General features: G+C 35.4%; 1 protein-coding gene across 3 annotated transcripts in view; it reads left to right on the top strand.

Moving 5' to 3' along the window:
• LOC127868544 (protein dimmed-like) overlaps window positions 1-7860 on the top strand; it is an 8175-nt gene extending 315 nt beyond the window's left edge. The window contains exons 1-2 of one of the 3 annotated variants that reach the window (XM_052410390.1): window positions 1-499; window positions 5489-7860. The exon at window positions 1-499 is cut by the window's left edge and continues 315 nt beyond it. In XM_052410390.1, the coding sequence (XP_052266350.1) occupies window positions 5492-6121 (630 nt within the window). In that variant the 5' untranslated portion in view covers window positions 1-499; window positions 5489-5491 and the 3' untranslated portion in view covers window positions 6122-7860. Of the gene's footprint in view, window positions 500-3389; window positions 3690-5488 lie in introns of those variants that run through there. The other 2 variants (XM_052410392.1, XM_052410391.1) reach the window with 2 other exon arrangements.
• Window positions 7861-25533: the final 17673 nt, after the last annotated feature.

Here is a 25533-nt window from a genome sequence, read left to right as displayed (position 1 = left end):
ATTGTCACAGAATATGGTGTTACCGCGGATAATTGCATAGGACAAATCGATTCCAGCGCTATAAACGGCGAAAAATTTCATGTTAGGTTCGCCCAACGGGCGATTTGTTCGAGTAACCACCGCCAGATATAGTATCGGTTTTGTGGAATTATCTTCGAGGCAAGGCACTGGAATCGAAATCCGCGCTGCGCGGGCGTTCATATGACGTTGTCGCACTTGTCTTGGAGCTATTTTTGAAATTTATTACGCAAATCATGAATGGAAACGAGCCGCGAATTGATATCTAATCAGAAGAACGTGGGGACCATCCCATTTTCTTAGAGTGTCACTCAATATGCGACAGACAATCATAACACTCTTTGGAATTAGCGACAGTGGGGCGGAAAAGCCGAATCACAAGGATTACTAAATAAAATAAAGTTGGAATTACAGCTTAACGTTGTTCTTAGTGGATTATATACACAATTCATCGACTTACGCGTTCAATAACACAAACACGGTAAGATATTCTGTTAAATGTTTTCGAATTGGACATTACCTTTCATAGGATTTAAAAATATATTTTCTCTGCTATTTCATTTTCTATAAAAATGTTCATGTGAAACGTACGCACGAAACGCTATGAAACGTACACGTCAAGCGCTTAAGTTGTTTGAAAGGATGAGCATTATTGCTTCGTAGTAAAATACACCAGATTGTACAGAATGAAATATTTATTAAATGTTATAAAATTGGGTATTATGTGCTGCACGGTGTCAAACATCACCTAGTAATAAGGGTCTGATGTGTAATAAGCATAAAACGAATGCCATAAATTGATTGTTGTTGTGGTGGCTAGCCATTAAATGACAACGACTGACGAACGCTAAATAGTTGACTTGCGATGTACATAAATCAGACTGACTGATGTTTTTATCTATAGACCAATCAAACATTGTTGATAACAATTGAGGTTTAGATCTATACTCTGATGAACCATTGTTGATAACAATGTAGGGAGTCGTATCTTCTGGTTATTGATTTACGTTTACATAATATCAAAGTATTGGTTAAGCTTTATTATAGTAAAAACATCGACACGCATATAAACATACAATGTATAGAAGTAAAACAGTGGCTTCCACTCATAACGAAATGACGTCTTTATAAAGTCGCTAGAGTTAAACAAGTAACGAGGTTCTCATTCGATTGTAATTTAATAACACATCTTTCACCATGTAAATTGCCGCTTTCATCATGATTAAATAGAGACGATTGGATGTTAATGACGAGCGCTTGGTTGATAGAGATTCAGCGACAGTCTATAAAGGGTTTAAACAGATCATCCACAGAAACCAGTCTTTATATGAAGGATTCCTTTTAATGGTAAATGAGAACGCCAATAATCGATATTGTATATCAAACAAGGAATCTGTTCGTATCTATGTTAGGAACGCTTAGACGTGACATTAACCTCGAACTGTTGCTAGGTTCTATTAAAATTAGTGTACACAAATTCGTTCAATATACATTATTATAGTTTGTGCTGACGTTTGATAGTAACTGTTTTTATGTGTGCTGGATTTTCGTTCAAAAACGTGCAGCAACTAGAAATAAGAATTCTCTAGAGATATGAATAATTGTCACACCAAGCCATTTGCGTTATCTCGTCTACATATATTATTTAAATAAGCTCCTCAATGACTTTCCTGGTGTTTGCAAAGTATTGTGCCAGTACTGCGTTACTCCTGTATGTGGTGTATAAGGCCATGGAAATGTACACACAAACGGGCATTTGATTTGTAATTACCAGCACATTAGTTGTTGTTGTTTTTTGTTGAAAGTATATTTTAATGTGTTAATATTTTACTGTTTTGTAATAGTTGGACACAGAGTACATTCTTTTGCGTAGCGTCAAATGCACTGTATTCAGCGTATAGTATAAGATAAACCATAGAGTTGGTCAGCTATTAATAGATCGTTCATGCGACATTGAAACATGTTTTTTGTTTTGAAACAAAAAAAATCACTAGTACTGCTTAACGTTTAAATGATTTGTCTTTAATAAAAATGAGTGATACCAAAAATTACCCACTACCCGTCATTTACAACTAAAAATGGAGTTTACCGGAAATTAACAGCAATCACGGAGTGTATATTGACTCCGTGCAGCAATTAAGTGATTGAATCATTACTTATGATAATCATTTTGATATTATTTACATTCTATTGTGTCTATAATTACATGTTCACATTTTTTTATCCAACAGCTCAGAATAGTTGATTGATTTTAAGACGTCCACATTTATACCGGACTGTCAAGAATTTCCGAAATGTGGATATAAACTAAAATAATTTTCTCCCAAATTTAGACGGACGAAAAAAGTTTATAAATACACACATACACGTACTCTACAATGATGTTATTATTTCTTGAAGCCATTCGTGTGTACATCATGATGAAAGATCGCAACATCAAAGGCTCAAAGCGGAAACAAACTGCGACCGTCACGTTTATGTTTAAATTAGAACGTTTCAGCTTTTAGCGATCTCTTAAACGCATGGAAGTTATCTTGAAGTTTTGCGTCGTTATCTGGCGTCGCTAGTTCTGCAGATACTCCGCTTGTAGACACACGAGGTCGCGCTTGAATACCTTAAATTGACCGCACCGACTGTTGATTTTATCTATCTTAAGAGATACCTATGTCGTGACGAAACTTAATAGAAGACATTTTTGCATATTTTAATGTTAGAATAAAGGCATGTATGGCAATATAGGAAACAATTGCATCATCATCATCATCAGCAGCAGCAGCAGCAATAGCGACAGCTACAGCAGCAGCTGAGACAACCGCTGTAGAGACAAAAACAACATTATCCGTATCATCTACCACCATGGCACAAATATGACGTTAGCATCAAAGTTGCCAAGATCGTCTTAATAATAATTAATATTATTATCATTATCATCATCATCATCATCATCTTTGCCATCGCCGTGTATAAATGTTTCTAGTAATCGTTATCGCAATTTTCCCCCACAATCCTCCAATCTTTCTTCAAGTTCTGTGTTTCACTTCATTTATATCTTGCGTATAAAGTATTGTGAATGCAGTGGGTTAATAAAGACACTGCATTATGAAATGAACTGAATGATTTTTAATTTATTCGCGACGCACGTTATGTAAAACTACGTCCTTGGAACATTGACTTATTGAAGTACATCCATCATTTATCGCTCTAAACGCTGCATCATCCGTTACGTCGATAATTGCCCGCGTGCAAAATAAAATTTGATGACTGAATTTACTAGCTAGCGTTAACCAATGAAACGGTAGCTAGAATAATATAAACCATTGAGCTACAAACCGCTGTGAACGTGGTTTACATGTAAATTACTCATGTATATACTCCTACGTGGTATAGTACGAGCGATCAGTGATGGAGAGTAGCTCGTATTGATCGTTGATCGCGACACCGCGTTCTGCCACACGGGACTATACATTCTAGGGGCCGATCTAACGGTCCACAGACCGGATTTACATGTGTCCTTCCTGACCTAGACCGGTTTTGTTAGGGGCTACTGTTATCTACTGATAACGACCGAGTGAGGAAACAAACTCACTCCGAGCACTTGGTTTAACTGGACTATTTAACGTTTATAAACGGATCTAGTTAATATCGCTGGCTAAACAACATCCGTAAGTACTGTACGTTCACGCTACATGTGTTTTGAATTTGTTTATCACGATACAACAATAAAATACGCCGACGTTACAATAGAACTTCATTAATATTTTTGTAAATTCGTGTTTGTTTAAATGTTTCAATGTACCGCATCATACAACATATTAACCAACTTTGCTTGTACCTAATCGGGAACACGCTTTAATTTGTAATTGTATTATCGAGTCGTGTTTTTATTATTTAACAATCGTTGTATGTAAAATCAAGCACGATTTTGTACGCGAGCGATTAATCAAAAGTGGTCTATTAATAATTGCAATAATGCGACATTTGTCACTTTTAATTTTAATATCTTGACGAAAAGTTGTGCCTACGGGAGTATTGCACAGATGTGGACGTGTTTAACAAGTAAATCTATAGTATTAGTAACCCAAGTGTATTTGCCACAGGCAAACGCTATTGCCTTGTATATAGTTTAAAACATATTACGTGCGTTTTTATATTATTTTGCTAAACATATCTTTGCATTCACGACTATCGCCAATACTTATGAGTTCGATTTGAGGTGCCTTACTTACAATAGACGTCACGAGTTTGACCTTAGCTAGAGGGTGTGTCACGATATTTAGGCACGGTTATGATAATGTTTATATCGTTACTTGAAAGTTATGTTCTGTCTTTTAAAACGACATTATATATTCTTTTTGGCCAAAAGGAATAGCGAGTAACGTACAACGGAACTAGTCGTGAATTAAACTGTTTTTTATTGTTTTATATTTAGTTATGCCCAAGGTTTTCGCTTTTGTTATCGCGAAGAAGTCTCGAGTTAAAATGGGTTATGGAAATCCTATGGAAACGTCCTAATGCGAATACTAAACCAAATTGCCTATAGACAGTCTCACGTTTCCCCACGGCGCCATGTCTCGGCAGATCAGCGGTAATTGGTTTCGTAAAAAGCAACAATTGTATAGGCATGCATATTCCGTAAATGGAAATCAGATTTCTTAAAATATATCGATGTTTCCATTCCTAGACGTTGGATAACTAGCTACCGGAACCGTAGCATGAATTAATGTGACATATTCGCGGAATACAAAAAGTGTGATGGATGCCTTATGTTTGAACAAAAACGTATGTCGTATTACGGAATAAATTTCCCATCGTAGCGTTAATTCAAAGCAAGGATTACATCTAAATATAAAGTTAATGTGTTTAAAATGGTTTGCATGGAATGGATGTACCTTTATGTTAGTGTGTATATTCCTATGATGAAAGGTGGACCACGTACTGTTGCATAAACACACACTAGCATACTTTAACGTGAACGTGTTTGTCCTTCAATAAACTAAGGGCGCTAAGCACGATTATATGAGTCGTGTTCTGAGAAAACTGGGCATAATGCACGTGCGTCAAGTGTCGTCCCAGATTAGCCTGTGCAGTCCGCACAGGCTCATGAGGGACGACACTTTCCGCCTTAATTGGATTTTACTAAGAAGATACTTCATTTAAACAAAAAATGTCATAAAAGGGGAAAGTGTCGCCCCTGATTAGCCTGTACGGACTGCACAGGCTAATCTGGAACGACACTTTACGCACATGCATTATGCCCAGTTTTCTCAAAACGCGACTCATATGTTCATGTATAACTATATATGTTTGTTGGTAATGATAAAGTTGCTTGTACAATAATATCTTACTTTATACTTGCATTTGTATGTACCCTTTAAATTAATTTCTTAGCCAAACACTATGCTGCTTGCAGGCGCGTTAAATGTTAATTACCGTAGACTTCATTTATGTGGTTATGTATGCATTTTTGCAGAGCATGCGGCACGGTTCGGTTGAGGACGTGGAATTTCCGATGGCAGAAGAGATACATGCAGACGACAGCTTTTGGGATTACACGGGCTACAAATCGCTCATGGGCGTCTCAAAACGAAGCGGCGGCGGAAAAACGGCGCGCCTGGAGGAGCCACCCTCGCCGTCGGACTCCGGAGGCGCTCTTTCAAACAGCGAAGACAATGCGGAACGGAAGATGAAAAGTCCCAAGCGCGCGGCAAAGCGCAGAAAGGGTGTGAGCGCGCGCGAGCGAAACATGCGGCGCATCGAAAGCAATGAGCGTGAGCGCCAGAGGATGCACTCCTTAAACGACGCCTTTGAGGGTCTGCGAAACGTGATTCCCCACATAAACATGGATCGCAAGCTCTCAAAAATCGAGACCCTCACGCTGGCGAAGAATTATATCAAAGCATTAACAAACGTGATATGTGACCTCCGTGGCGAGAAGGCCGTGTTCGACGACATTTATGAGAATACGCCCGCTCCCGACGGCGTTACTAGTGACAACGGGAGTGCCGGAAGTGTCATGAGCGGAAGTGATTCGTCTGCAAATCGGGATTCTGACGTTGAGTCTAATTCTGGTTCTGAATTATTAAACACGTCCGGGCAAGAGTAGGGAAGTCACTCATGATCGCTTGTCAAAAACCATTTCGTATGGAGATGTACCGTTTAAACGTTCATTTTGAAGCTTTCAATCTGTGTTTTTAGTATTTTCTTGGATATATATTTATGATTTATTTTTATTTAGTATGAGTGCTTTTTTGAGGGTTCCAATTAAACTTTTGCGGCACGGATTACGGGAAGTAGCCAACCGCCACGTTTGCGCGAGAATATGAGTGCTTTTTTGAGGGTTCAAATTAAACTTTTGAGGCGCGGATTACGGGAAGTAGCCAACCGCCACGTTTGCGCGAGAATATGTGATGGAAAATCCATTCCAGACGAATGTACGTTAGATAATGGCTATCGCTACAATGAAACAGAGTTATTCTCAATTTTACCGTGCTGTGTTCATCTCTGGCGAATTATTATCGACATTCATTGGAAGTATCCGCCATAGGAAGATAATTTGATATGTTCAACTTTTTACATTATTGACTCGCCGTTCCCAGACGGAGCCGCCATTTTCCCGTCGGAGAACACTCGAGAAACACGCAACTTAGAAAATCTGCGCTCAGCGGCGGTGAATTCGCTTTCGGTCGCCAGAAACACGAGATTTGGCGCAGTGTCAATTGTCATTAAAAAATGCATTTACAATTTAGCCGGCATGATAGAAATGTCGTATTCCTTATTCCGGTTATTGACTTTCAGTGTCATTGGGCATGCATTGTGTTAGGATACACGTTGACACGAGGGAGTTATATCCGAAGGAAAATCGCTTCATGCCAAGCATATTTCTTAATATTAATCATTGGAAAACATATTTGAGTCCCGTTCTGAAAAAAAACTGGGCTAAATGCATGTCCGCAAAGTGTCGTTCCAGATAAGCCTCTGCAGTCCGCACGGGCTAATCAGGGACGACACTTTCAGCCTTAAATGGATTTTCGTGTAAAAGAGACTTCATTCAAACGAAAAATACCATAATAGCGGAAAGTGTCGTCCCTCATAAGCCTCTGCGGACTGCACAGGCTAATATGGAAGACACTTTACGCACATGCATTAAGCCCAGTTTTCTAAGAACGCGACTCTTTTGTACGCTAATAGTAAGAGCAATACACTTGGTCAAAAGAACTTTTAGCCAACCGATTTTGTTCCCCTGTTATACGTTGGTGGATAATGTTTAATACTTTAATAGTTATTTCTGACTGTCTGTAAATAGATGAAATATATTTATTTAAGATTATTTTATTTATTAAATACTTGTAGACTATGAGGGCAAGGTTTTATTGTCAAATTTGAATGTGAGTTGGTTGATCTGCCTTCTTTTACATTCTTTTACACAGAGTAGTTGGGGTTTCCTTATAGTGCGCACATCTTTTGTACATGAAGAAGTTTTGACTGTAAGCAGGAAATTATTGGCAATTATATAAAACTCTAATATCGGGGATTTTATGGTAACATTTCCTCTGATCTTTTATTCTAGTTTTTTTTTATTCATTAAGGGTTTAACTGTATTAAAATATACTACTAAAATCGCATTTACTCGCTTGAGAATGTTCCCATATACGAAGCTGAACATGGTATAGTTGATGCAGCCAAAAAAGCAAGTTAATCGTCTTCGTTGGACATATCTTAATTTTCCGAAGAAAGCCGAACACTTCCGAATTAGGATGAAAGGTGTTTAATAGCTATAGTATACTTTGTGTAAGTGTCATTGTGACTTTAACCCATTTATGCCTAGCGTCTAGAAAAAAGGCCTTTGCATGATGCGGCGTCTCATCAGGGTCTGCGCTGTTTGCTTAAATGAATTTCTGTAAGAAAAATTCTAAAAATAGAAATAAATATACCAGACATCCCTAATTTTGGAAATAAATTGATCCAATTAAGCAGGATTGGAGAGTCCACTAGGCATAAATGGGTTAAAGCTTCGTACTGAACCACTCTTGTCTTTCAACTTCGAACTATTTTTTTCAGCCATCTATCGACCATAAATTATCTATTTTTGTATGAGATTATTTCAAAGATATTTGCTTTAACTATATACCATTTTCTAAAAAGTAGAACGTTGTTGTAATACTAGTTAATAGGTACTTGTTTAAGGCGTAAGAGCTGAATTTGTAAAACATGAAGACTATATTTTTCAAAAGGTAGAATTGTATATCTATATTTTGAATCAATAATGTAACAGATGTTGTATATTATATTATATAGATGGCATATGTAGATATGCAATTGTTACATATCTGTTCATTTTACGGCATTCGTAAAATTAGTCGATTCACATTTCTAGTAGATTGAAGTAAAATCTTAAATATAAGCTATTTTGTATTATTTATGGTGGCATATTCTATATTATGTTTGGAAAGTCACGCAAACTTGGTGTATGTTTAACTGAGTGATCTGACATTTGCTTTTTCCATGGAAAGTATCATACTTATTACGCAATTTTTATGAAACGACTGATATTGCAAACACGTTTAACACAATAACCACATGGACACGTGTCTGGTTATGGGCGATTTCGCTCTTACAATTGCAAAATCGTTGTTAAATATTGGCCTAGTTAATACTGAATCTATGTGGTAATATTTATAAATTATGTACTATTTTTTTAAGAGTTATACATGGCAACTTATATCAAATAAATATACAAGTATACATAGTTATGAAAATATTTTACCAATAAGCCATATTACGTTTTTTCATAAGATATCGAGGTCAAACATACAAGTTGTTCTCTGTAATATAACAATAAGCTAATAACACAGTCAACACGAAGCAAATTTTGTGATCAGAATAATACATTGTCAACGTCATACATTGAACGTTAATATGTTAGTTTTCTCATAGACTAACTATGCTATAAATATAATAATTATTGACATCTTATACTCATCTTTTTACATGGTGGTTTTTGCAAATCAACTCGTACGATGTCAATGTCATACGTAAACAACCGTTCGTCAAAAATACTAAGAGTAAGGCAAATCATTTGATAATTATATTAGATGCTAAATTTAAGTGATTATGTTTGTGATTGAATGTATGCATTGTCAAGATCATATTTAGAACGTCTCATAAGGGAGCAGGTTATAATGTTGGAGGTTCAAAAAGTGGAATAAAGCGCTTTTTTCACATAAACGATAAACATTCCAATCCGGTCATGTGTGAGCAAGGTTTCCAATTTCGTTACCGTGAACTTTGCAGAAGTATGAGTGACTTATTTAATGTAGATATATGGAGCATATACATTTATTTTTTTATATGTGTTTATCGTATGATACTTGTTACATTCTCAGCTGATGCCATGGTGCTGTCTAGGGTTAGCCGCCTGTCGTGTAAACATAAGTACACGTGTACTTGTGTGTATACATGTACGTGCATGTGTGTACATGCAATCATACATATTGTTTGTGTGTTTTTCTATGTGGACATGTTTTATCCCTGAAGTCTTATCATTTGAGTGAAAATAACATTTGCTTAAAACCCATGTATTCATTTTCTTCTTAACAATGCATTGCTTAAACTCAGTACTTCCATTCCTATGTGGTGTAAATATGTGTTTAATGTATGTGCTTGTATTGTTATATTTCAGTCAAATAACACATACAATTCATTTCCTCATCTAAACATTTAAAATAGGACGTTGCGTAACATTTATTTTGTCTTTTTTATGATGAAATAATACTGAGGCTGTTTTTTTGTGTTCGATGTTTATGGTTATAATAACTCAAGTGAGCTCATTTTTAAGAGGATTTTTATTTCTGCTTATGTGTTAGGTTGCAGTTTTACTTAATAACGACCTCTTGTATTTAACGATTTAATAAACAGTTCAATCGTTATTATTTAAATATAACTTTCGACTATAATGACTCATTAATGGTATTACAAGTTAATTGAGATGGTCATGCATTTAATAATGGTTTCATTGGTAAGACGATAATTTGAGTTTATGATTGTTTGTGCATACATTATTATTTATTTATAGACTTTGATATTTATGTGTTGTTTAACTTTTTTATCTCAAGGCACTTCAACACATGTATTTATTTTACATGAACGAGGAAATATCGTTTAATAAAAACCACGTCAATCGTCGGTGCATGATATGTAAATTATCATTATAATCAATGTCGAGACACAAATGACATCTAGTTGTATTTTCTTAAGACATGTTTTTCAGTTTATCGACGATCATTGAGGTTACGTAGTTCAATAGGTGCTTTTGGATTCATTTTCTTTTAGTATTTTAGAAAGCTGACAAGTTACGATAACTTACTTTAAACATTTTTTCATATTGATTTGCATCAGTTTAACTTGTTTATGCATATTTCAAATTATTACAATTGGTTTAAAATAGTGATAATTAATAATGAAACAGCGTAACTCTTATCTTTAGTTTCGGTAGTGAGTGTTAAGGTATCACAATTATTGCATTGTATTAAAAATCTCAGACGTTAAGAAAAATTACTTAGAATCGTATTTTTTTAAATAATGAAAATGCACTTTTCTACTGGCAAAGCAATATTGTATTTATAAATAATTACCAACTTTCGTATGCTCATCTTAACCTTGGATGTACCAGTGTATCAGTTAACTTGAATCTCTCCAAATACGTCCCCCCCCACTGTTCATCTAAAAATGTCCTAATTTATATTTATCTATTTGTCTATTGTCACTTACTACAATAGACGATAATTCAGTATATACCATATTTACGTATTTTTAAACTTAAACTTTATTGACCACGATTTTCATTTTTGAAATATTAACCTCTCCAGGCCACACATAATTTATCTCGAAATATCGACATTCTACTCAACTCCTAAAAGAATCCTGAGTGAATGGACATATGCTCCGAGCAATTAATCCCCTGTAAAGTTCCAGTTTGCAGTAAATCCAAGTTTCTATAAAACGGAATGGCCTCGACATAAATTTGAAGAGTCATGCGCGTGTTTTACACGGGAATCGATTTGCAAGCGCTGGCGAAAAAGAAACTATGACCAAAATGATTTCGTTCATTAAGTGAAGGACTTCATTTAAGTCAAATACTGTAATGTATGCTATAAATTGATGATGCACGTATGTTTTCTTCGCTTTAAAAATATAAATATTTTCTTGATATATTTAAAATAGTTATTGTGTAGTCCACTGATTCAGCAATATGCCCATCGTATTGCAAGGGATTGTTGAATAATGCACACTTGAATCAACGCATACTTTATTGTATAATATAATACAATGTGGAACACATTAACGGTCTGTAATGTGCATGTCATATAAGCTTGGTTGGCTGTCTTAAGAACACATTATGTCTGACATTTTCTGGTAGACTTTTGCTCATTAAATTTCATTGATAGAAAACTGATATTCTCTCATGAAATTGTTGTCCATATGACCCTTGCTTTAAATGTCATCTTTATGACAGAAGGTCAGGCGTGAACCCATGTTTAGACACAAATGGCCTCTTGTGAAATTTAATATCGCAAGACAAACCCGATTCCATGGTTAAATATTCAGGTAGTGTGATTTAGGGACGGATAAACAAGGTTCAAATATAATGACAATACATGTTTCTACTTGTATTGTATGTTTAATTTTTCCGTTTTTTTAAACATATCTTTTTCGATAGAAACAGTTAATATCAAAGTTTGTTAGATATTTTTTTGTTTATCATATATGCGAACGTTGGCAATATGTGTTCAGTATTTCGTGTGTAAGTAAAAGTTCATAATCAGTGATTATTTATATAGTTGTTAACAGTTTCAAAGAACTGTGTACAGACTTCGATCCAATATATAAATGTTTTGTATTGGTAAAGAATCGGTAAATCTGTCATTGGTCATACATTTAATAGTCAGGCGCTGAAAGGTAATGTGTTAAGGGACCTTTTTTTTCACGTGGCTTTAGAAAGTACAATGTTTCTTAAACAGTTTGTAGTAAACCTGTATATAGCAGTATTTATTACAGGTATGAGAAATACATTTTTTACTTTTATCTTTAGACTGTACCAAGATCGTAGAGTTATATTGCTCTGTTCCATCTATTCAATAGTATGTTCGTTAAATTAGTAAAGCGTTGTGCTAACAGAATATCGTAGTAGACTTCAAATGTTCCGACGCTTGTTAAAATTCGCACCTAATAATCTGATCAAAAGTAACTAATTAAATCAACCAATAGTCAGTGACTTTTTATTAAGCCGTCACATGTGAAGTGTTCTGTTCACAACCTCAATGCCAATCTGCGCGCTCGCCATGTTTCGCCATTGTTGAACACTCGTTATACTGAGCATATTTTCAATGGAGTGTTTTCGTGCCAAAGTCTAAATGGCTATCGTTTAATTTAGATCAATTTTAAATACATCACATGATAAATGTAAGAGTATTCACTGAAACACGTTGAAGTATTATTATAGATAGGCTGTGTTTCTCTCTGTTCTTGGGCTTATTAAAACATGTACATACACTCATGATAGTCGTTTTTAGATGTATTAATTAACTGCTTACATGATCATTGCATATAATTGATCGTTTTCCATGAACGTTAGACTATGGTATCAACCGATTAAATTTTAGCTTGTGGGTTGTATACACTTTTATAAAATATGGCTTGAATATGTGTTTAACTTTATTCTACTGTCGATACTACTACATTGTAAACATGTGTGTGCGTTTAAGTGTGACGGAAATATTTGATTTGTTTGATTTGTTAAAATATGTATGACTTTTTATTGACCTCTTATTGGTTGATAGGGGGCCAATGTATAACGTAAATATGAGCATTGTAAGAGCCAAACCGATAAATACACATGTTATTGTCAATTATATCATATTTTAATCCAATGTATTGCAACGTGTTTCGATTACAATTTATGTTGCAATTTTCTTAAAGCAAACTCAGTTGTATTGATGCCTTGTTGCCAATGAACCTTAAGCAACCAGATTTGCACCGGTTGTGTTGTATCTCCAAGGTTCTGAGAAGACACTTGCACTAGTTATTTTCTATCACAAAGTTGTTATGTCTTATAAGTTCTTGCCAACACACTTGCACCGGTTATGTTCTATACAAATTGTTAATTTTTGTCAAGCAATCTTTTGGCAACAAACTTGCACCGGTTATGATTTTTCAAAAACTCGATCAGAATCTTGTGTCACTGTATACAAGCAAATAAAATTAGCCCTGTACTTAAAACTATACTGCCCACTCTTTTGCACAATATAAGACATATAAATAGTTCGGCATTGTGATGTCATTATACCCGGTAACCATGACCAATATTTTGTAATAAAAAAGTTTAGTACTGATCATGACCCACTTTTTGATTTTTAGCTCACACAAATACGGTCGCATTTCGTAAATAGGGCACTGAACCATGAGTTTGATCTTGTTATCTATGTTTGTGTTTTTAATTATATACTATTTATTCATAGTGCGTGTTATTAATATGAATATATTTTACGATCTTTGAATTTTATTGTTATTGTTATTTTGTTGTACATATTATATAACAGCATTTTAATGATACCTTATGAGCTTTTCATGCATAGAGTTATAGCAGATATATATTCAACATAGTAATAAATATATTTATAAATATATTATATTGCATCCCAAGATGGCTTGTTTTTTATTGCGACCATTGTGATGAAGCCCATGTCACTTCGCATCAAATGTAGACGTTGAGAGGTAATAACAAAGATATTCAATTGTCCGTCCGTTGTTGTTTTTTTTTTGTTACTGAACATATTTAACAGCTGGAGTGATAAAACATAATATATAAAACCGTCAAGCTGTTTGATCGACTAATAAATAACAAACGGTGTATATCAAAGCATTGGCCCACATAAAATAGCTGAATATGTATATAAGCTGCGTCCGGATTTATAAAAGGACATACAGACGGATATATCAAGTTTAACAGGAAAACATCGATCGATTACTATTTTATGAGTAGTGGCAATAAAGATTTACTTAGATTGCTCTTTCAATATGTGAGTCATAGTTAATATTTACGTGCATTAATATTGATTAAGCTGTTCATTTTAAACGACAATCGTTGTAAAAGTTTATGTATAATAGTTGGTTATTTATGCAGCTAAAGCGTTCTGCGTTTTGCACATTCGACATGGCATATATGCATATCATCATTTATGAGGTAAATTAATAACTCATATACTATGTTCGAAACAGATATTGACTTTGTATTTCCACTGAACGAAAAACGAAGTATATTCTCAAGGTGTTTAACCCTTTGCATGCTGGGAAATTTGTCGTCTGCAAAAATGTCGTCTGCAGAATTTCTAAAATTAGCATTTTCTTCTATTTTTTTCAAAGAATACTATCAGAATAGCAAACAGTTTGGATCCTGATGAGACGCCACGTTCTGTGGCGTCTCATCTGGATCCAAACTGTTTGCAAAGGCCTTTAAAATTCAGCTCCAGCGCTTTAAGGGTTAAAATCGCAAAGGAGTGTCAATTAAAATTGCGTTATGGAAACGTCCTTTACCGAGTACTAATCCAAATCGAATTTAGCCCGTCTCAAATTCTAGCAAAGCGCATAATCTCTGCAAAAGAGGTGTGTTTGGTTTCTTCCAAAAGCAACACTTTAACAATCATGAATATCCCTTTAATGGAAAACTGATGTCTTAAAATATCTCGATGTTTCCAATCCTTAAAGCGGGAGAACTCGCTACGGGAATCGTAGGAAGCATTTATTTAACGTATATACAGAATACTTAGAATGCGAGGGATGCCTTATGGTGGAATAAAACGTCTTCCACATGATAAAATTCATTTCCTGTCATGGCTTTTATTCAAAACTATAATGGAATCAAACTAGTGAAATGGGTTTAAGATGGTTTATACGGAATTGATGTGTACTAATATGTGAATGTTTATACTTCATTAATTCAAAACTTGAAAACTTGAAACTTGCTTATTTGATGAAACGCCTATTTATATAATTATATTCAATGGCGTTGTACAAAACATATATATGTACATAAAATTGATAAAACATAAGAGGTATTGATAATATTATGCAGCATTAATTAAAGGATTAATGATCTTAAAGGGGCCTTTTCACAGATTTTGGCATTTTTTAACTTATTCATTAAATGCTTTATATTGATAAATGTAAACATTGGATCGTAAAAGCTCCAGTAAAAAATCAAGAATAAAATTAAAAAAAGGAAAAGAACATTGCCCGGAGCAGGTTTCGAACCAGTGACCCCTGGAGTCCTGCCAGAGTCCTAAAGTAAAAACGCTTTAGCCTACTGAGCTATTCCGCCGAGTACACATACGCGACGTATTTTATACCTTATATAAGCAATCTTCGTAGTTTCACAAAATTTAACGACAAAAACAGAACTCTCCAAATTATTCAATCGTTTCGCGTTGCAACGCTTTATAATTTTTAGGTTTTAAAATCGTCAAAAGATGCATATAATGGCTATATTAGACCATGGTAAATGTTCAGTATTACTGTGTCCTCACAAATATCATAACTAAAACGAAAATTTGCGAATCTGAAACAACTTTTTTCAATTTTGTCAATTTACCAAAGCGTGAAAAGATCCCTTTAAAATGTGTGATATAAATAATAATGCTGTAAGGAACTTAAGCAATAAAACAATACCGGCTACACTATTAAAACACAGTAAAAGTAAAATATTATGTAATAAATTGATATAACTAGAGTTAAAACAATAATTATAATGATTGTATGAGCAAATATTTGGCAACATAAAGACACTGTATTTCATGAACTAAAAGGATACGTAAAAGGATATTTCTGCACTATGGCTGTCGGATCCCACAGCTACCGGTCACCTGTCATACTTAAGGACACTTCTTTTGGGTTTTAACCTTATTTGAACTATCAGGAATACAAGTCACAAATGGACTGACCAAGTGTGACTACAAGACACAACTTGAAGGTTAAAATTACAGTGTGACTATAAGACACAGCTAGAACGGCCTAAGCATGACTAAAAGACAGCTGGTTGATGTAACTCAATCATTGAGCAAGGAAGCCCTAATGATTCTTGGTTACCAGTCACTTGTACAATAAATATTATTTATTTTTTTAATCACAGGTATTCAAATTAAAATAGGTTGTAAAAGTCTTTGAAGAGAAATGTTTTCAAATTCCTTTTGAAAATGTTTATTGATGCGGAAGTCCGGATTCTTGATGGAAGGTCATTCCACAGTTTCGGACCAACAACTCCGAAACTCCTGTCCATGAAAGTTTTTCTCTTTGTGCGTTTCACATCATAACATCAAAATATGTCACTTACTGTTGCATGTAAACACACGTGTTTACTTTCATCTTTTTGTTTGTGTATTTCAATAAACTTATCACGCTCATCGCCGTTCTTTTTACGACCTTATCTGAATGGCTTGTGTTCGTTATAAAGTTGCTTGGACAAAAAAAGCTTACTTATTAATTATTAAGCTTACTTATTAATTACTTACATATTACTAAAAGCTAACTTATTATTTTATTTACCTTTTAAAATACTTTCTTTAGCCAGCAGTACCTAAATTCAGGTGTTATAGAAAACCTTTCATCACCACGCAAAATGACTTCAACAAAACTTATAAGTCCATGAAAATTTCTTGCAACATTGAGATTAATTGTTGAAATATCGTGATTTCGATCAGAATAATCGAATCAGAATTACTTTTTTTCTTGAAATTTCATTCATCTTTAATGATTCGGTTCGATGAAGTCGCATGAGGAATATTTGGTTGCAATACAATTTCCCAAGAACTAGTCTTACAGAACTCAAACACCTGAAAATTCCCGTTGTTCACCATTCTAGGTTGCAAAAGCGGTCCACTGATTGCGGTGCTTTCATTGCAATTTTAATGTGATCATCATTTTCGTAGAGCATGCGGCACGATTCAGTTGAAACGTGGAATTTCAGATGGCAGAAGAGATACATGCAGACGACAGCTTTTGAGACTACACGGTCAACAAATTGCTCATTGGCGTCTCAAAACGCGGCAGCGGCGGAAAACGGAGTCGAACTCGCTGTCGCATTCCGGAGGAGTTCTTTTAAACAGCGAAGACAACGCGGAGCGGAAGATGAGAAGTCCGAATCGCGCTACGAAGCGCCGAAAAGGCGTGAGCGCGCGCGAGCGAAACATGCGGCGCATCGTAAGCAATGAGCCAAAGGATTCACTCTTAAAACGTCGCCTTTGAGAGTCGGTAGGAACGTGATTCCCCACATATATCAAAGCATAAAAAACGTGATATTTGAATTGGGAAGAGGACAACGACAAAGGGCGAGGCAAGGTATTGCAATTCGCATTGAGGGGGGGGGGGGGGGGGGGGGGGTAGAGGGTTAGGGTAAGGAGTAGGGGTAGGGTTAGGGTAAGATTGTGGGTTAGGATGAGCCTTAGCCCTTACCCGACCCCTAACCTTAACCCTAGCCCTAACCATAACCCATGTTTATATCCCCTGTACCATGCCTCGCTCGTTGTCGTTGTCCTCTTCCCATTTGAATTCCGCGTCGAGAAGACCGTATTGGACCAGATTTTTTTAGAATTAGTCCGCTCCCGACGGCGCTTCTAGTGAAAACGGGAACGCCGGAAGCGTAATGAGCGAATAAATAATTCTGGTCCTGATTTTGAAGTATTTCACAAGCCTGGAATGGAATAGGGGATTCACACACTATAGCTTGTCAATAACCGTTGTGTGCGGATGTACCGTTTATACTGCGCATTTGAAGCGTTCAATCGGTGTTTTCAGCGTTAATTCGGTGTATTTATTTTTCGAGGGTTCAAATAAAACTTGTGCGTTAAGGTTTACAGGAAGTAACCGACCGTCGCGTTTGCGCGAGAATATGTGATAAAAATCCTTTCAAAAATAATGTACGTTAGAAAATACTTATCGCTACAATGAACCAGATTTATTCTCAATTCTACCGTTCTGTGTTCATCTCTGGCGAATTATTATCGACATTCAATGAAAGTAACTACAGAAAGAACATAATTTGATATGTTCAACATCTTGCATTATTAACTCGGCGTTCCCCAACGGAGCCGCCATTTCCCCGCAGGAGAGCACACGAGAAACACGCGCATTAGAAATGTGCGCTCAGCGGCGATAAATTCGCTACCGGTCGCCGGAAACACGCCGTCCGGCGAAGTGTCAATAGTCAATTTACAAAATCGCATTTTCATTTTGACCGGCATGAGTGAAATATCATATTTTTTTATTCATGTAATTAACTTGGAAAACGAATAAGAGTTGAATGGCACTTTCTGCAGAACACATAATGACGCGAGGATGGGGGCCAATTACTCGCGTGTGTTAAAATTGTTGTACTTCATGATAGACCCTTAAATGTACGTTGGTTTATTCGTCTGGTATATACATACACGTTCTAAAGAAATTCTGAACATTAACTGTTTGAACAGTTCTGTACAATTTCTGACATAAGAATATTGTTATTTTTTTGGTTTCGAGGCCAGTTCGAGGCCAGTGCACTTTATTGTACTGGCTTGAAGAAAACATATACGATTGATATGTTTAATTGTATTTTTCTATTTTTTAATAAGTATTTTAATATGAAATGGGATATAACAGAATGCATGACATATCTCATGGTCGTACCATTAATCAAATATTGTTTACTTCCATTAAATTCAAAAATGTACGGATTACCGACACGTGTCCAATTTGGCGTAGAACCAAAAATTGATGCATCGTATATATAAATCTGCACATAATTGTGAGGTTTTACTTATAGTGTGTATGTCTTTTGTAAATGTATACTCGTTTTGACAGTACTGCATAAGTTAATGACCATTTTCAGCAATGCTTTATCAGTATTAGTATATATTTCTAAAATCGTTTACTGCGCTTTTAAATGTTCCGACGTAAAAGCGGAACAATTTTAAAGTGATGAACCATAAACAACGCAAAAACTTCGTAGTTTAATTTTAGTATTTAGAAGAAAGCCGAACACTTAAAACTAATGATAATGTGTTTTGAATTGCGATATTAAACATAATTTAGGCATCTTCAAATTTGACACTTTAGTAGAATAAAATAACATCCTTAATATAAGCTTTTTGTAGTATTAATGGTCGCGTACTATAAAGCGGATTGTACTTTCCGGAAAGTCACGCACAATTAATGTATGTTTAATTAAGTAATCTGACATTTGCTTTCTCCATGGAAATATCATACTTATTACGCAATTATTATGAAATTAGTGATATTGCAACCATGTTTAACACAACAGCCATGTGGACAAGTTCTGGTAATGGGCGATTATTTTCTTATAATTATTCTCTTATAATACGAGGACTGTTATTAAGTGTTGGCCTATTTAACACTGAACCGATATGGCGATTTAATACATTTATTATCATGTATTGATAAAGTCATTCATGGCGACTTGCATTTAAAACAAGTATGGAGGGATAAATAATAATTGGCTTATTTACACTGCAGCCATTAAAAACTTTTTGATATAGTATCAAGGTTAAAGATAAAAATGTGTTCTCTCCAAATAACGTAATTCGCTAATGAACACGGCAAAACGTGGCAATTTTTATGATTCAAATGATGCAATGTCTAGGTTGTACATTGGCAGTAATATATGTGACTTGACTCTTGGAATATCTAGGCATGATGCAATATTAGATGGCTTGGTTCAAACAGCAGTCACTCGACAATATTGGCGATTTCATCTCATGCAATGCCAATGGCAGACATTTAAATGTGTTTTACGCAAATAATAAGAATGGAAAAAAATCAGTTTCAAATGGTTCAAGATTGGACATCAAAAAAATATGACACTCTTACGATAAATATTCAAAAAAATTTTTAGCTTCAATCTTTACAATTATAACAACCCATTTTTAAGATTTTAGTTATTTGTGCTTATATGTTGGATAACAATTTTACCAAAAGCCTGTTGTCAAGTCAAGCTGATTTAAAAAACGACCTTTTGTATTTGACGATTGTATAAGCAATTCAATTGTTAGTTTTTGTTACTTTCGACTATATTGACTTCTTAATTTTGTTTCATGTTCAGCGCGTATTGATATTTGTAATACGGTTTAAATTGATAAGGAGACAATGACAGTTTCTGATTGTCTACGGATAAAATATTTTTTGATAGACTTTAGTGTTATAACGTATTATAATTTTATAATTTAAACCATCAAAACTTTTTTGTTTTTTAACGACATGCTTATGTTTGAATCAGGAAATATAATTGAATAAAAACAATGTCAATCTACGGTGCTTGAATTGTAAATAATCATTATTATAAATGTCTAGACACAAACAACATCATGCCATGTTTCCTTCAGACGTGTTTGTATAGATCATCGACGGACAAAGATATGACGTAAGTTTCCGATGGGTTTAAGCTTCGCATTCACATAATATTTTACAAGCTGACAAGCTACCAAACTTAAACAATTATTAAATTAGCATCTGGTTCACTTGCTAATACATATTTAAAAATGCATGCACTCACTGGCAAATTAATATTATATGTTGAATATAATAATAGTAAATATTATTACGATATTTACTCTTATCTATAGTTTCGCGAGTGGGTGTTAATAATTCACATTCACTTATTAACCAATATATGCCTAGTGGACTCTCCCATCCTTCTAATTTGGATCAATTTATTTCCAAAATTAGGGATGTTTAGTATATTTATTTCTTTATTTAGAATATTTCTTACAGAAATTCCTTAAAGCAAACAGCGCAGACCCTGATGAGACGCCGCATCATGCGGCGTCTCATATCGTCGCTGTCGTTCTCAAACCTCGTAGCTCCAAAATTTTCAAAATATTTTTTTCGTCTTTTCCGAATATATGAAGTCTGGCGCGTGTTTTGTGCTATATCTCGTAGCTCTACGCCAATCAGATCCCTTGAAAAAGCCACGTGACGTGACGAAATGTTGTAGAATGATTGTTGGCTTTTTTCCCGGCAAAAAGTCGTAGCGACGCCATTCACCTATAGGTACGTCGTTTCGTTTGGACAAATTTGACAAAAACGTTTCTATAAAAAAAAATATTTGCAACTACGAGGTTTCCTATAAAAAAAAAATAGACGGTTTTTTCTCTCTCCTGAAAAGGTGGCATTTTGTAGCTACGAGGTTTGAGAACGACAGCGACGATACGGGTCTACGCTGTTTGCCAAAGCCTTTTTGACGATGCTGGAACAGCAGCGTCCAAGGTTTGATAATCACCTAAAAAAAATTACAATGGCCATCTATGTAAAAGACCGAGCCAGTCCGATTGAGATAACTCGATTTTTCAGTTACTTCCCTTGGGCATACGCCACTGCGTAGAAGCAATGATAACATTCTCCTAGCAGAGTTGTCGTTCGTGTTTCAACATTCAACAATGGCCGCCTTAATGAGAGTCTCGATTAAAAACTTTCTTACTGCATACATTGGCTTGTTTCGCTATTTAGAAGCTGTCATTTAGGATATATGAATTATTTATTCACTAAATCTCCGCTTATGACAACAATAGTTGGAATTCGAAGGATATATACTCGATGTGAATGAAGGACTTTCTGGATCGTAACAGCTTGACACGGCAGAACTGGCATACTGATTACTGGTATTTTTAGTTATCAATATAAGTCACATTGTGCTTTATAAATTGTATTCGAGCATTTTGCGACTTATTGAATGACTATGATACCCGATATCAACATTTCTCCGGGGTTTCCACACAACAAGCCGTCCTGAGATTCAAAATTGATTTCAAACTCTTTACTGGTTAGTACTCTTTCTTAGTGTTAGTACTTTTTATCATTTTAAAGTTAAATGAACTGTGTCACAGTAAAAGAGTCATTAACCCTTTCAGTGCGTGACCGAATTTTAAAGGCCTTTGCAAACAGTTTGGATCCAGATAAGACGCCACAGAACGTGGCGTCTCATCTGGATCCAAACTGTTTTCTATTCTGATAGTATTCTTTGAAAAAAAATGAAGAAAATGTTTAATTTACAAATTCAGCAGACGACATTTTAGCAGACGACAAATTTCCCAGCATGCAAAGGGTTAAGGCGATTGTGGCCAGTTTGAATCTAGATCAGCCAGCAGTCGCTTGAAAGCTGTTTGCTTAAAAGCGTTTTTCTGACAATAACAAATAATTTAATTGGATACTGATTTGACTGCGCGTTTCCTGTGACCTGGCTCAAATAACAGAATTATCATCAGAGCTACAGATAAGCTGCGTATTTGCGTAAATACGCAATCAAAAATAGGTGGATACGCATTTTTTTTCAAAATCTGTGCGTACCGGTACTCAAAACAAATCGCCGATACCCAATTCGAGCCGCCTTCTATGCGTAATGAAAAATCCCGTTTTGTTTTGGCCGTTTTGACTCGAGTCTTAATCGACAAGCGCTTGTTTTATCTGGTAACGTATTTACCAATCGTTTAGATGATAACATATGCGAGTCAAACAAAATGGCGTCTCGAGGCAGACGAAAAGTTCCGCAAAAAATACAAAAAAACAAAATAGATTCCTTTGTCGTGTTAAATAAATCTAAATCTAAAACAATTGCAAAGGATATAGTTAATGACATTATTAACTCCATGTTTTGTTCCGTGGACATCTGCGGAAGTATTTTAGATGAACTTGTTGATGGGATGAACAGGGGGCTGGAACGGTTTTGGGATAGTATAATAACGTGTGTTAAGACCGAAAATGCCCAAAAAATAATTTTTAATATAATAATAGTAACCCTAACCATAACCCTAGTTCTCCAAAATAAGATTTTCAGTGCCTTGTGCTAACAGTTGTTATTGTTTATTGATAGAGCTATGTCTTTGCTACGTCTAAATGCCAAAGTGGTTTATTTGTATTATATTTTTCGCAATGCAACCGGACTCTGATTGATGGCTGTCAGAAAATAAAACAAATGAGTTGAAACCCGTGTTACTATTATTATATTTAATTTTGGATTTGGGCATTTTCGGTCAAAATACACTATATTATACTATCCAAACACCATTCCAGCCCCCTTAGGTGGGGTGTGTTATGTTTCCAAAACAAAAGTACTGGCCCATATTGAAACAAAAACAATTAGAAACACATTCGATGAGTGGGTTGAGAAATTCCATTGGCTTCAGATTGTTGAATCTGGTAGCAGAAAGATGGAACAACCTATACTGCAATTGAATACATAACAGTGACTTTATGTAGGTAAGGTTTTGAGAAGCTAAATATATGTTTTAATGCAATTACCCAATTCTCTTGTTTGTTTTGGTACAAATACCCAATTATTTTTTTATATGAGCGGGTATCATACTTTTGGATACCCAATCACGTTTTCCATTACCCAATTCATTCTTATTTTGAAGGGTATTACCCAATTACCCTAAAAAGCTTATCTGTGGCTCTGATTGTCATTAATCAAATTATTTATTTCGAACATTAATCAATTGTTTTTCTTGTCCCTCGGGATCAATGACTCCAGCACTTTCCTGTTGAGAATTGAATACTGCTAGAGGCGATGCTAGGGGGCGTGAGAGATGTTGCACCTTCCAGTATCGCTCGATTGTTCATTGTCGGCTCGGGTACTACGTACATGTACCCCGGGTACTTTTAAGTATACTTACATGTATTCCGGGTACGGTAAATATACTAAAATGTACCCGGGAAATTTAACCCTAAATCAGTCGTTGTCGACTACTTTTTTGTAATAATTATATATACACATATATGTCAATTTTCTGTAGAATGGCCTCTATATTATCGGAACACATACTCAAAAAGCATGTTGATGCAGTGTTTTTTGAAGAGAAGTGTGTTTAAGATAATAGGTTGCGCGTTTTACGGCATCGGATTTTGGGCGCGAATACAACTCGGGTACAGTCTAATATGGACCGAGTACAATTATGTTTATTTACCGTACCTGGGGTACATGTAAGTATACTTAGAGTACCCAGGGTACATGTAAATATACTTAAGAGTACCCAGGGTACATGTAAGTAGTACCAGAGCCGACAATGACAAATCAAGCTCCATTATCCGTCATGAACCGACTCAAAAAACCGAGTCGGCAATATTTGACTTAATTTTTGGTTTGGTTGCTCTCGAGGGATCGAACATTTCAGAATCTTCCTAAAAGCCCTACGGGTTTGATCCCCAGAAGCGACATTGAAAATTAGCATACTTTGTTATCTAAAAGGTTGCTAAACCTGACATACAATGATAATGTGAATTTTCTCTCACATGATGTTCATCAGTCATATTATATAAAAACTTAGTAGTAAACAACTGGACAATAATTAATGAACGCATCTTTCATTTGTCTTTGACACATTGATTTTGACATGGCCTAGATTTAAATATGTGACTGGACTTTACCAGCACTCTTGTTACAGAGCTAAAGTTTAAATGTACCATTGAAGATCGCCTAAATCCAGATTTGCTATTATAGACGTGTGGAAAGTTTTAAGGGTGTGACAAGTAAGCAAAAATTGGTACCATTGAAGATCGCCTAAATCCAGATTTGCTATTATAGACGTGTGGAAAGTTTTAAGGGTGTGACAAGTAAGCAAAAATTGGTCATTACCCAGAGGCCACAACTGATCTATGACTGTATTATAACAAGAAAAATCAGTGCGTGATTTAGATTTCCTTAGATAGTTCAATAAAAACTAATTTCATAAGCATGGTAACAGTTTAACAGTAATGCTACCAATGTGTCACACCAGGGCCTTGAATTTGAAATCTAGGACATGCATGGTAATTTCTTCATGAAATCAGGACACAAAATTGTATTTTAAGTCCTTAATTGACCTGGCTATAGTTCTCAGATTATTATAAGCTCAATCAGTATATTTATATCATTATTTATGCTTTGTGTATTGTAAACATATACACAATCTTGCAGTTACATGATAGCAATAAATAATATCAAAGCTACCCATACTATAAAGGTCATTGACAAAGCCTATGGTCAAAATGTGAACACATTGAGTGTAATCGCCCTCTCGATCGTCGGACATCCCCGGTCTATTCATTACGTTACTCTCCATTCCTAAAGTGATGTATGAGCGGAGCGTAATCAGCAGCCGTGGGTATCCGACGATGCGCCCTCTCGTGCCAGCAAAAACAACACGTTGACAGGTTGTCATTTTTGACAGTTCTACTTTCACTTTCATTTTGTAATATCAAACTATTAACAATTATGTGGCTGAGAAAAATATCGCCATTGCTCTATATGCCCCCGGTAGGGTGGCCTATATCAGTTGAACTGTCAGTCAGTCAGTCAGTGTGTCAGTCTGTCCGTCCGTCCGAAAACTTTGATGGCCATAACTTTTTTAATATTGAACATAGCAACTTGATATTTGGCATAGATGTGCATCTTATGGAGCTGCACATTTTCAGTTGTGAAAGGTGAAGGTGAAGGTCATCCTTCAA

The sequence above is a fragment of the Dreissena polymorpha genome, chromosome 2 (assembly GCF_020536995.1).
Source record: "Dreissena polymorpha isolate Duluth1 chromosome 2, UMN_Dpol_1.0, whole genome shotgun sequence".
In the NCBI taxonomy this organism is placed as follows: Eukaryota; Metazoa; Mollusca; class Bivalvia; order Myida; family Dreissenidae; genus Dreissena; species Dreissena polymorpha.
This window is presented reverse-complemented; position numbering and strand designations above follow the sequence as displayed.